The sequence below is a fragment of the Notamacropus eugenii genome, chromosome 5 (genome assembly GCF_028372415.1).
Source record: "Notamacropus eugenii isolate mMacEug1 chromosome 5, mMacEug1.pri_v2, whole genome shotgun sequence".
Classification (NCBI taxonomy): domain Eukaryota; kingdom Metazoa; phylum Chordata; class Mammalia; order Diprotodontia; family Macropodidae; genus Notamacropus; species Notamacropus eugenii.
This window is the reverse complement of record NC_092876.1, coordinates 83,592,836-83,606,075: the sequence shown is the minus strand read 5'-3', so window position 1 is coordinate 83,606,075 and position 13,240 is coordinate 83,592,836. Positions and strand designations below refer to the sequence as shown.

General features: G+C 46.4%; 1 protein-coding gene across 2 annotated transcripts in view; it reads right to left on the bottom strand.

Moving 5' to 3' along the window:
• Nucleotides 1-1,128: 1,128 nt before the first annotated feature.
• Nucleotides 1,129-13,240, bottom strand: part of COL8A2 (collagen type VIII alpha 2 chain) — a 34,100-nt gene continuing 21,988 nt past the window's right edge. Inside the window, exons 3-4 of one of the 2 annotated variants that reach the window (XM_072610055.1) lie at nt 4,549-4,778; nt 1,129-3,174 (exon numbers count right to left, since the gene is read on the bottom strand). In XM_072610055.1, the coding sequence (XP_072466156.1) occupies nt 1,250-3,174; nt 4,549-4,729 (2,106 nt within the window). In that variant the 5' untranslated portion in view covers nt 4,730-4,778 and the 3' untranslated portion in view covers nt 1,129-1,249. The remainder of the gene's footprint in view (nt 3,175-4,548; nt 4,779-13,240) is intronic. The other variant, XM_072610054.1, reaches the window with a different exon arrangement.

Sequence of the window (13,240 nt, the reverse complement as noted above, 5' to 3'; positions counted from 1 at the left end):
ACTGCCTTCTGTCCTCTCTCCAGATGTGGCCGCCAAGACTAACATCTGTTACCATCTAGTCTTTCTGCTCTTTATTTTTCTAGACCCTAAGATCACATAGAACATCAAAATGAAATAGGAGAGGGCCTCGACCCCTTGCTTCATGGCTCTTGTTCAGGAAAGTGAGGTGGGAGCAAAGGATCCAATAAATACCTAGACTCCAGTCAATCTACCACAGATCCCTTGACCTTACTTGAGGACTATGGGAGCGGGGGTTATAGTGCCTTAGCCTTACACATAAACCCTCTTTATTTGGGCGTGGTGGAAGCAGGTGAACTGCAGGATCCCAATATTGAATACATTGCACTCCACCTACCCAGTGGCTTTGGAGGTGACTTTCTCACCCTCCCCACATCTGGGTGCCTTGTCTTCCTGGCCCTTTAATAGCCCCTTTGGGAGTGGATTTTTCTTGATGTTGTTTCCACATTTCCCTTCCCTTCTTCCAACAGGAGCTTGGGCTGTGGGAGATTAGAGAAGGCAAAGATAGGTGTAGTATTAGCCCCATGAAAGACGCCAGAAGTTGGTTCCTGTTCACCCATCTAGTTGGGCTACTTAAGGGGAGTTGGTGACTATTGCACTTTTTCCTAAGGAGATACTACACAGGCCATCATAGCATCTTTGGCCAAAGATTGACTAGGGGCTTGTCTTCTTCTCTCTCCTGAAATAAAACTTGTCTTGGAGCTAGAAACCCCAGACATGGGAGCTGGGATGGGAGGCTTCTTTGTATCCTCAGTGCAGTCTGAGCGTGAGAGGTCCCTGCTTTTTCACCCAGAAGAGAAGCCCAGGGATGGAGAAAGGCAGATTTCCAAGGATAGTCAGTGAGTCTCTGCTCCAAGACGTGTGCATAGAAGACCCATGAGTCCCCTAGTCCTTGGGACAGAAATGGAGCAATTCCGCTTAAGACCTGGAAGCCAGGAGCTGCGTGCCCTGAGTGTGAGTTCATACTCATTATCTCTGAGGCTGGCCATCTCCTTCAATTCAGCACCATCTTCAGCCCCAGGCCCAGGAGGAATGGAGGGAGGGGAGGCGGTCCCACCTTTGCAAAGCCTCTTTCAGAAGCAATCAGAAGAAGAAAACAGATCTCCTCTAGCCACTACCATCTCCCAGTGTCTTCTCTAACCATCGGGTCCTTTGCTTTTAATTAAAAAATAATACTACTACTAAAGATGGGTGTGGGAGGGGTAGTTGGTGGCCATGGATCCCTGGCCTGTTATGTGGGGCAGAGCAGGAAGCCAGAGAAAGATGAGTGGATGTACTCCGTGGAGTAGAGGCCGTTGGCTTGGTCTGAGGGCATCTGCACCCAGACTTGGTCATTAGTGCGAAGTTCAAGCACAGCCCCGCCCGACGCCTGGTCCAGGTAGCCTTTCTTGTACTCGTCATAAGTGTAGGTGGCAGGGACATTGTTCTTATATAGAGCCACCCAAACACTGGTGCCCTTGACATGCACATGGTAAGCAAAGTAATAGACGCCACCAATGGGGCAGGTGAAGATGCCGGTGGCAGGGTTATAACCACTGTGCCCGTTGTACAGCGTCCGATCAAACTTGACTGGCATTCCCGAAGCCGGGAAAGGTGACGTGAGCACAGCAGTGAAAGCTGGGGCAACGCCGACTGACAGCTCCCCAAGACCAGACTGGGGTTTGGCCCCTCTGCCATTACCTAGCACTGCCCCTTCTACCCCACCATTGGGCAAGTGCAGCCCTGCAATGCCCATCTCATCTAACCCCCCTGGGGGCCCAGGTGGCCCAGGGGGCCCTGGAGGCCCTGGGGGGCCATTAAGTCCCGGGTTGCCAGGGATGCCAGGAGGGCCTGTAGGTCCAGCTAAGCCTGGCTCACCCACCCTTCCCTCCCCAGGGGGACCTTGGAGGCCTGGCTCTCCTTTTAGGCCTGGAAGACCCTGGGGGCCGATGGGACCTGATGGACCCTGAAGCCCAGGAATCCCTGAGGGTCCCCTCAGGCCAGGCTGGCCTGGAAGGCCTACCTCCCCTTTCTGTCCCAGACCTCCTGCTGCACCTGGCCCCCCCGGAAGTCCGATGATGCCTGGTTCTCCCTTGGGCCCACTTGGCCCTGGAGGTCCCTGTACCCCAGGTAATCCCCTCTCTCCGACAACCCCGGGTTTTCCCACAATACCACTTGGCCCCTGGTCTCCTCGGATCCCAGGTACCCCTGGAGGCCCACTTGGCCCTGCCTCCCCTTTGGCCCCAGGTAGCCCATGCCTCCCTGGTAGTCCCATGGACCCAGGAAGGCCAGGAGGGCCCATAAGGCCCTGAGGTCCTGGTTCACCTGGCTCACCATCCTCTCCTGGCTCACCTGTATCACCCAACCCTCCTGGGACCCCTGCTGGGCCCCTTTCCCCTTTGAGGCCTGGGATCCCTGGCTTCCCATAGCCTATAGGGCCTGGCAGACCAGGAAGGCCCCTGATCCCAGGTTCCCCCTTTGCACCTACAGGTCCCTGGGGCCCAGGCACACCTACTGCCCCAGGTATGCCAATGCCATCAAGTCCCGGGGGTCCCCTTGGGCCCAGGGCCCCTGGTTCCCCAGTTTGTCCTGGTCCCCCAGGAGCCCCAGTGGCTCCTTTGTCTCCTGGGGCACCTGGAAGCCCATCTAGGCCAGGTTTGCCCAAGCCCATGGGACCTGGAGGTCCTGGAGGGCCAGGGGGACCTCCATTGCCTGGAACACCTGGTTGGCCTGGTGTACCCACCCCATTATCTCCCTTGAGGCCTCTTTCCCCTCGAGGTCCTGGCTCCCCCCTGGGACCTGGTTCCCCCCTAAAGCCTTGTGGACCCAGAGCACCCTGGGGGCCTGGTTTGCCAGTGACAGCAATGCCTGAGGGGCCTGGAAGTCCAGGGGGCCCTGGCAGTCCTCGAAGGCCCTGGTCCCCCCGAAGGCCTGGCTCACCCTTGGGACCTGGCTCACCCTTACTGCCCACTTTGCCTGGGACACCTGGGACGCCTGGCTTACCCATCCTAGAGAAGCCTGGGGGGCCAGCGGGACCTGGCTGACCATGCAGGCCTGGCTTGCCTGTACCTGGCTTTCCCGGATAACCAGGAGGTCCTGGGGGGCCCCGGGGGCCAGGCTTTCCAGGTGGTCCAGGTTCCCCTTTCAGGTCCATTGGCAGCATTGGTGGTGGCAGTTCTGAGGAAAGAAATAGGGTGGCCGTGGTCAAAGGCTTTGGGAATGAGATTGCCCCCAGCACTTCCCTTCCTACCCAGCCTAAAATAAAGAATCTCAAGGCTTTGAGGGCAGAAATTGGTGAGAGAAAAGACTCAACAAGGGATGAGGGAAATCTCAGGTAGCTCTAATGGGTATGGAGAAGGCACATTTCCCCGTGGGAGGCTCAGGTCCAGTGGGACCACTGAAGAGGCAATAGGACCTGCTCATGTTCTGCGGTTCCCCCCAATCAGGAATTGTGGCAGGAGGGAAACAGCTGCACACCTATAACTTGAGACAGTCTCTTCGCTGACTTTCTCCCTGAGACTCCTAGCTGGGACCCTCTGACTAAAGCAGACCTTCCTGAGGGCTGGAGCTCCTTCAGGGCGAGAGAACTGACCCAGTCCCTCATGGCTACTCACTCAGAGCCCAGCCCCGGGCCTTGCCCACTCATCTAGAGGAGTGGGGCCCAAGGGCTCAGGTGTATGGGGGGAGGGGTGTGCCCAAATTAGAGAAAGTCTTCTCCCTTATACTAGGGAAAGGGGATGAGGAGAAAGTTCCAATGACGTCAGAGTCTCCGCCCCCTTTGCCGCTAAAAAAAATCCGCCCCGGAGAGGCCGGTTGGAAACCCAGAGAGGTAGAAAGACACAATGGAAGTACTGCCAGAGGCCAGAAGAATTAGCGAATAGGAGCTGTCAGTCTCCTTTGGCTGGCTCTGCACACAAGGTTTAGCTGAAGGCCCCATAACCTCTGAATGTGCTCCTTAGCCCAGTTAGATAGGTCCTGAGGAGGGTCGAGGCAGAGAGGGAAGACAAAGAACAGCCGGAGAAGAGGGGCAGGGCAGGGACAAGTGGGAGGAGCGGGGTATTTGCAGAGGGAGGTGTTAGGGGATTGTTGTTCGTCATTCCTTCCAAGAAGACCATGACGTCAGGAAGGCGATGCCAGGACTTACAAGTGAATTGGATTACAGTGAGGCAGGGCTGTGCAAAAGTCACCAGCCTCACTTTCTCTTCCGGAGCCATCTGGGTCCAATGGCCAGATACAGATCAGAACGACTACAGATAGCCCGGAATGCAGTGGGAGATTTTGGTGTTTTTAACAGGTCTCAATCTAATTGAGGCAAAAAACCTCAGTGATTAAAACTAGGTAAGAAATGAGACAGAGAATGGCCTCTTTTACCTAGTCCAAAAAAAAAATCAATCTGGGAGGGGAAGACCTTCAGGGTTTCGAAAGGAGGGCGGAGGAGGGGAGAGGCTGAAGGAGGGATGGGGCTAGGGGAAGGACTTGAGAGAGGCGGGGCGGGGCCCAGAGAGGGGCGGGCGCAGAGACTGGGCGGGACTGGGCGGACGTAGTGCTTACCCAAGTACTGGCCCTTGCCCTCCCGGAAAGGGGGCCCGGCTGGTCCTTTCACCATGGGCTGCACGTACTTTACTTGCGCGTAGCCTGCCCCACCGGCCCCTCCTCCGGCTGCCGCCCCCAGCCCGGTCACCAGCAGCCACAGCAGCAGCCGCAGAGAAGGGGGCGAGGGCCCCGGCGGCATGGCGGCTCCCGCTCCGTTTGGGCTCTGGCTCTAAAGGCGATTCGTTCTGCTGGGAGGAACAGTAGAAGCTCAGTGTGGTCACGGGCGCCAGGGGCTTTACAGGGGATTGAGGCTTCACTATGGGAGGGGGGAGGGTGTCAGCAGGATCCTTCTCGGGAGAGCCGCAGGGTCACTATTGGGGGATACCAGGATCACTACTGGAGGGAAGTCAGCGCGATCACTATACTGTGAGTGGGGGTGAGGAGGCTCTAAGAGAGCTTCAAGAAAGGGAGAATTTCAGCTGGAGTAGAGAAAGGCAAATGTTTCAATTTTTCAAAAAGAGAAAAGCCATATTCCGTAAACTGCAGGCCAACGAGCTTGACTTTGCTTCCTGGCAAAATTCTAGAACACGTATTTAAAGGGATGAGAAGGGGGAATCATAAAAGCTTTTTTACAAAGGACAATCAGAAAAGCTTTCGTAACAGCTGGGATATGTAGGGTGTCTTAAGGATTACAAAGCATTTAATATCTCGTCTGATCCTCACAACAATCCTGGGAAGTAGATGTTATTACTATCCCCATTTTATAGATGAGGAAACTGATACTGAAAGAGGTTAAATTGCTCATCCAGGGTTACACATCCATGGTTACATCCAGGTTATGCATTACAACTCGTAATAACAATAATATTAACTTGCATTTGTATAACACTGCTTTACAAATAGTATTTTATTTTATATTCACAACAACCCTGGAAGGTAGGTACTCATAATCTTCATTTTATAGATAAGGAAGCTGAGGCAGACCGAGGTTAAGTGACTAGCCTAAGGTCACACAGCTACTAAGAATCTGGAACCTGATTTTTGACTCTGATCTTCTTGAGTTCAAGTCCAATTCCCAGTCTACTTTGCCACAGAGGTGTAAGACCCTATCAAGGAAATATTCGGCCCACAGCTGTTTGCCTAGCTTTTGGCAGAGCAGGTGACAAAGATTCTCCTATTTGTAAGATAGAGACCTGGGCTAGATGAGAGATGGTATAGTTAGGTGAACTGGCAGTAAGTCAATCTCAGCTTGAGGGGAAGTCTAACAGCGTGACCCAAACGAGTCTGTTCTGGTCACCGTGCAGTTCAACATTTTTATCAGTGATTTGAATGAAAGTAAAGGTGACATGCTTATCAAATTGCCAAGATAACAAGAAGCTTGCAGGGTTAGTTGACATATTAGATGACAGAAGTCCGGAGTCCCTCAAAAATCTCAGTCTAGAACAATGAACCATTTGTTTTTTAATATGAGATCTGGTAGGGATAATTGTAAAGTCCTGTCCTCAATTTCCAAAAGTTAACTGCACAAAAATAGGATGGGGGCAGTTAGACAATAGTTTGTGGGAAAAGCTGGGGGTTTTGTATATTATAAGCACAACGTGAGTCAACAGTGTGATAAGGGAATCAAAAAATCGAATGGTCCCCTGACTGGACTGTAGTTAGAGAGGATCACTGAGTCCATTCTCTCCCACGGAGGGAGATCTAGCCCCCAGGAACATCTGCTTTAGTCAAGAGGCCCCTGGCATTGGGGTTGGGGGTCTGAAGGAGATCAAGGGTAATGGAGGTGATGATCTTATACTTTGCCCTGGTCAACCATATCTTGGAAATTGCATTTACTTCTGGGTATAGTATTTTGGGGAAAACATGGAAAATCTGGAACATGTCCAAAGATAGTAACCAGAATGATAAGACTAGAGAAGATGCTTAATGAACATTGATAAAAGTAGTGTTCACCTCACACACAGGAAATTGGTAAAGATAGGCAGAGTCAATGTTGCAGGGGTGATAGTAAGATGTATATATTAATGCAATGGTTATCGAACTTTTTGGTCTCACAACTCAACACTCAAAAATTACTGAGGAACCCCAAGAACTTTTGTTTATTTGGTTATAGTGATCAATATTTACTGTATTTTAAATTAAAACAAATATGTTTTAAAGTATTTATTAATTCAATTTAAAATAACAGTAATAAACCCACTAATATGAGCATAAACCACATTTTTAATGAAAAATAATTTTATTTTCCAAGTCAAAAACTTTAGTGAGAAGACTGGTACTGTTTTACATATTTTTGTAAATCTCTTTAAGGTCTAGACTTAACAGAAGACAACTGGATTCTCCTATCTGCTTCTACATTCAATCTGTTATGATATATTGTTTTGGTTGAAGTATATTAAAAACATCCACCCTCACACAGATATGTAGTTGGCAAAGGAGGGAAATATTTTAATAAGCAAATAACATCTTAGTATTATGACAAAAATAGTTTTGACTTCAGGGACTATCTGAAAGTCTCAGGAATCCCAGTGTGTCAGAGGATCATGTTTTGACAACTGATGCACCAATCCATCAGTTGGTGGAGCTGTAAATTAGTCCAACTATTTTGAAAAGCAATTTGGAATTATGCTAAGAAAGTGTTTAAAATGCCCATACTTTTTGGCCTAGAGATCCCACTGCTAGGAACATAACCTAAAGTGATGAGTGACAAAAAGAAAGGCTCCAAATACACTAAAATATTTATAGCAGTATTTCTTACAAGTAGCAACACTGATTATGATCTATGAATGCAATTCAATATTATTAGGTTGTAAAAATCTATGCTGAATTACAAAGAAGCAAGAGAAGATGTATAAGAACTGATACAGAGTCAAGTAAATACAACTAGGGAAATATACAAAATATCTATAAGACTGTAAACTACATGAACAATCGCAACAAAATCATTGAAACCAAATGCTGTTAAATTATAAAAACTAAACCTGTCCCTAAAGAAGGCCACCTCCTCCTACTTCTTTGGAAAGGTTTTTTTTTTTTTGTCTTTGCAAAGGCAAAACACGGGTTGAGGAAGAGTACATAGGTTAGGTCTTTTTAAAATATGTTGCTTGGGGTTTTGTTGGGGGTTTTTTTGGTTAATTTATTTATTTTTAGTTTTCAACATTCATTTCCACAAGATCTTGAGTTCCAAATGTTCTCCCCATCTTTCTCCTTCCCCCACCCCTGGATGGCATGCATTATTACCCCTTCCCCCAGTCTGCTCTCCCTTTTATAATCTCCACCTCTTATCCCCTTTACTTTCTTGAAGAGCAAGATAGAGTTCTATACCCCATTATTTGTATATCTTATTTCCCAGTTGAGTGTAAAAACAATTTTTTAACATTTATTTTTTAAAACTTTGAGTTCCAAATTCTTTCCCTTCTTCCCACCCTACCCAACCCAATTGAGAAGGCAAGCAATTCAATATAGGTTATACATGTGTAGTTATGCAAAACACTTCTGTAACAGTCATGTTGTGAAAGACTAACAATATTTCCCTCCATCCTATTCCACCCCACAATTATTCTATTTTCTCCTTTGACCCTGTCATTTTTCTGAAGTATTTGCTTTTGACTGCCCCTTCCCCCAATCTGCCCTCCCTTCTATTATATATGTTTGCTGAACTTGTTTTTCTCCTCCTTTCTTTCTGCCTGTCTAGAAGCCAAAAAGACAAGAGTTCAAACCCTGCCTCTGACATATACTGGTGATATGATTCAGAACAATCCTTTCACAGCTCCAGGCAATTTTCTGAGACTGGATGCTGTAGAAATGGTGTCAGCTTCCATTGTCAGAAGGAGTTTCCTCACCTAGGCAACCCCAATACCAAGGAAAAGTCCACTCCCTATCCCTGGAGGAGGAGGGATCCAAACAAAAACTATCAACAATTTTTTTTTTTAAGGAACTGGGGATGTTTAACTTGGATAAGAGAAGACAGAAACAACTTCATAGTTACTATCAAGAATTTGAAGTTATCATGTGGAATTCGTTCTCCTTGGTCCCAGGGGACAGCAATGGGTGGGGTAGATTTAGACTTTCCTAAGACAAAGTTTCTTCATCATTGGAGCTCTCCCCAAGAGTCAAAAGTCTTCAAGAAAGAGTGTGATCTTCCCTTCTGGGAAATATTCCTGTGGAGGCTGAATCACCACACATTCACTGGATTAGGCTAAATAGGAACCATCTTCCAGCTCAGAGATTCAGTGAATCTATTTGAGTCAACTAGTGAAGGGGGCAGTACTATCACTCTTACAACACAATTGGTAATCATTGTTACAGGGGAGATCAACAGGATCCCTCTTAAAGGGAAGTACAAAGAGAGACTTGAGTTCAAATCCTACCCCTCACATTAGGTGTGTGATTACAGTCAAGTCACTTCAGATCTCTCAGCCTCCATTTTCTCTTATGTAAAGTGGAGACAATATTGCCTTTCTTCATAGCCTTAGTTCTTAGCACAGTACTTGGCACGTAGGAGGTGCTTAATACATATTCTGTGGATGGTGATGACGATGATCCTGTAGTAATACTTGCATCAACATGTTGTTTTGAGACTCAAATGAGATCAAACGTGTAAAGTGCTTTGCAAATATTAGAGGGCTCTATTAGCTGATCTGGAGTCAGGAAGACCTTGGTTCAAGTCTTGCCTCTTACACAAGGTTTTATAACCTTGGGCAAGCCCCTTAACCTCTCAGTGCCCCAGGCACTCCAAGTTGGTGAGCAGTAGACCCAGTTTTATCACTGAGTTCTCCTTTTACCAATGCAACCCACAGGCTTGGTCTGAAACATTATATTGTCACTTTTAATAGGGTTGGATTTAGAGGGAAAATTGGACAGGAGAGGAATCAGAGAATAATGAAATATTAGAAATAGGAGGGGCCTTAGAAACTAAACTGTCTTATGCAGTGCCCTTAATTTTTAAAAGGAGAAAACTGAGCCCCAGGGAAGGGAAAAGACTTACCCTGGATCACAGGGTCAGTTAGTAAAGGAACAGAAATGGGAGGTTTTGGAAGGGAAGACTGGGGAATGGTGGGGGGGAGGGTGGATGGCTGAGAGGACTGTGGAGGTAGAGTAAGGAGGGTTGGGGCCTGAGCCATGACTGTGGGTTGAACCAGGTAAGACAAATACAGGAAGTGCTGATTCAGGGGGTTTGGGAGGAGTCCACTCTGTATTGTGACAGCTGTAAACCCTTAAAGGAGATTTTTTTCCCCCTTTCACCAAATCCCTGTGAAATAGAGTTTCATCCATGTCAGCGATTCTGCAGTAAAAGCCTGGCTGGAGCCAGAAAACAGCCAGAATTGTCTTAGGCCAGGGCCCTCCCTTCTTTTCTACCCATGGAGGGGCCAGATAGCAGGCAAAGAAGGTAGAATTCACCCTTGTCCTTCCTGAGGGGTTCCTGTAGATTGCTGAATGTCTCTAGGACTGGACTTTGCCTTCCTTTACATCCCTAGCATTTAGCATAGAGCCTGGCACATAGTAGGTGTTTAATAAATGTTTATTGATTGACTGACTGATTTTCCTGACATTTATATGTCCATTCATTTCTCATCTGACTTTTTAACTGCTCAGGGGGTAGGACCAGTAGAGTAGATGAGGAAGGGTCAGGTAGAAGTTTTTCCCCTCCAGACACCCTCCTGACCAATAAGGTTGAAAGAGTAAGTCCAGGCCCAAAACCTAGAGGGACCTTGGAAATCATCAAGCCCAGTGCTTAAATTCAGACTCAGAACAGGGAAGAAACCTGCCCTAGTCCAAATAAGCGGCAACTGTCAGAAATGGGATTGAAACTCAAGCCTTCTGAGGCAAAATCCTGGGCTTTAGCTACTATACCATGAACCTTGTCCAATATCACCTAATGAGTCACCATCTTCCAGTCTCTCCCTCACTTCTGCCTCAAAGTCATTCTTTTTTCAGGGCCCAGGATAGTAAAGAAGCAACCAGAAATAGAAGTGGTCATAGGATCAGCTAGAAAAAAGGCCACCAGACTCCTGCCCTCTCCAAGGATGCCAAGCTCCTAGAATTCACTCTTTCTAAGATATGTTCTCCTCTGCTTCCTTCAGAGTTTAACACCACAAACACCAGCCTTGCCAGCCTAGGGCCATTCTGGAGTTCTCCTTTCCACACTTTCCTTCAGGATCAATCCCCATGTTACAATGGAAATATCCAGAATCCACCCAGGTTCTGTCTCTCTGCCCCAACTTCCTGGTCCTCACAACCTTTCCCCATTATGTCTAGCTTAGAGAAGGAATTAGTTAGGCTTCACCTAGGCCAGGGTATTACAAGGAGAACCTAACACAGCTGAGAAGGTCACGTTTCTCATTTTTCCTTTACCCAGCCTCTCTTGCTCACCTGTTTCTTTGAGTGTCATGCTTCTCGTGTCAGAAAATTCATCTTGGTATTTCACTCAGTAACATCCTGATGGACATTTCTAATTTCCTAATCTCACTCAAGATGGGTGGTGGTGGGTTGTGGAGGGTATAAAGTACTTCTTTCCAAGGAAGCTTTCTTCTTTCCTCACTGTTTAGCATTTGCACATCACTGTGGTCCATAGTCTCTGCTCCCAGAAACCTGCTCCCCCCACAACCGAGGGGCCTCCACTGAAGTACTCCCAGCTGCACTCCATGCCTCCCCCTTTTCCCTCCTCCCCATCATGGCCCCAGATCTCCCAGACCCAAAAGAGTGTGGGGAGCCCGGCTGCCTTCGAGGTGCATAACTCGGTCAGCCCCAGGGCCTGGCCAAACCACAGGTATTTTATGAGACATTTCCTGTTATGAAGATATTTCTGTGGGGATTCTTGCTGCTCTGTTCTGTTACAGCCCCCCACCTTCATACTTCCCACCCCCATTGCCTTGTCTCTATCTCTGCCACAGTTGGTCTATGTCTAGTTCTGTATCTGTCTGTCTCTGGGGCAGCCATACTAAGTACCTCCCTTGGGTTCAATTAGAGATCAAGAAAAAACTGAGTTTCCAGGCCTGACCCTAATTCCTACCCTTTCAGTTGGGGGGACCTAATGAGGTAGGTATGTGAGGCCAGGAAGGGGGTTGGTGGAATCAAAAGTAGGACCTGTAAATCCACAGACGAGGCAGCCCAATCCTTGGCTCCCACTTCTGCAGAAAGAAAAATCTAATATCTCAAACAAGGAGAAAATAGTCCTGCTTCCTCTGCCTTGCACAGAACACATGTGATGCAGGATTGTGGGCATCTCTGGGGTCACAATTTAGGAGGAACATTGAAAAGCTGGAACATGCCCAAAATGGTGAGGGAATTTAAAACAACCATGCCCTGTGAGGAAAAATAGAAGGAAATGAGAATATTTGACTTGGAGAAGAGAAATTTTAGGGGTGACACAATTGTTGACTTCAAATATATGAAGGTCTGCCATATGGGAGAGATATATTAGGCTTGTTCTGTTTGGCCCAAGAAGACATAACTAGGAACACTAGAGGAATGGGGTGCCAGGTTAAAGAGGCTAATTTCATTTTTATATATGGAAGAATGTACGAATGATACATTTCTTGGGAAAGGACTGCCTATTTGACAGGAACTTCTGGGAAAAACTGGAAAGTAGCTTGGCAAAAAATAGGTTCATACAAACATCTTACACCACACAGATTTCAAAATGATATTCAACTTAAATGTAAAAGGTCACATCATAAAAAAAAAATCTAAAAAAGTAGATGAGGGTACCTTTTGCAATTAGAGGAAAAATTTTAACTGAGGTTACAAAAGTTAAACTAAATGTCAATTATTTGAATTTGTTTTCTGAAACAAACTATCACATGAACAAAATCAACATAGAATAAGAAGGAAAAATGTTGACTGGTAAAAAATTTTTATATTATGTAAAATCTGGTATCCAAGATATATAGGGAATTAACACCAATAGATAAAGACCAAGAAATATTCCCCAATGCATAAGTGGTCAAAAGATATTAATAACCAGTGCCTTAAAAGAACTGCATACATTAACAATCATTGAAATGACTGATCTAAACTGCTAGTAAGAGAACTTAAAAATTTAAAAAAACCCATTGAGTTTTTACCTTATAACCAACAAATTGGCAAAGATGATAATAGTCAATGTTGGAGGGGCTGTGGGAAAGCAGGCGAATTATACATTGTTGAAGGGACTTGAATTGGCCTGGTGATTTTGCAAAACAATTAGGAATTATAACCCCCTCCCCCCCAAATTGATGACTGCTTTCAATCAATCAAAACTGTCCAACCAAGGATGTGGAGGAGTGAACTCCTACTGCTAGGCACATATCCCAAGAAAGCCAAAGACTGAAAGGTCTCATATAACAAAAATATTCATAGCAGCACTTTTTATAGTATCAAAGAATTAGAAACAAAAAGAATGCCTGTAGGTCAATGGCTAAAGAAATTGTGGTCTCTGAATAAAATGCAGTATTGTTGAACCAAGAGAAATAACAAATATAAGAAATTCAGAGAAACATGGGAAGATATGTATGAACTGACACAAGGTAAATTTAAACAGAACCAGAAAAACAATATATATAGTGACTACTAAAAAAACTGGATGATGTATATATAATGATCAAGATTGGGCCCAGAAAAGAGATGAGAAAACACCCTTTTCTCTTTCCACTGGAGAGGTAGGGGATTGCATATATGAAATATTTCCTGTTCTGTCAGACAAAATTGATGAATCAGTTGGGTTTTTAAA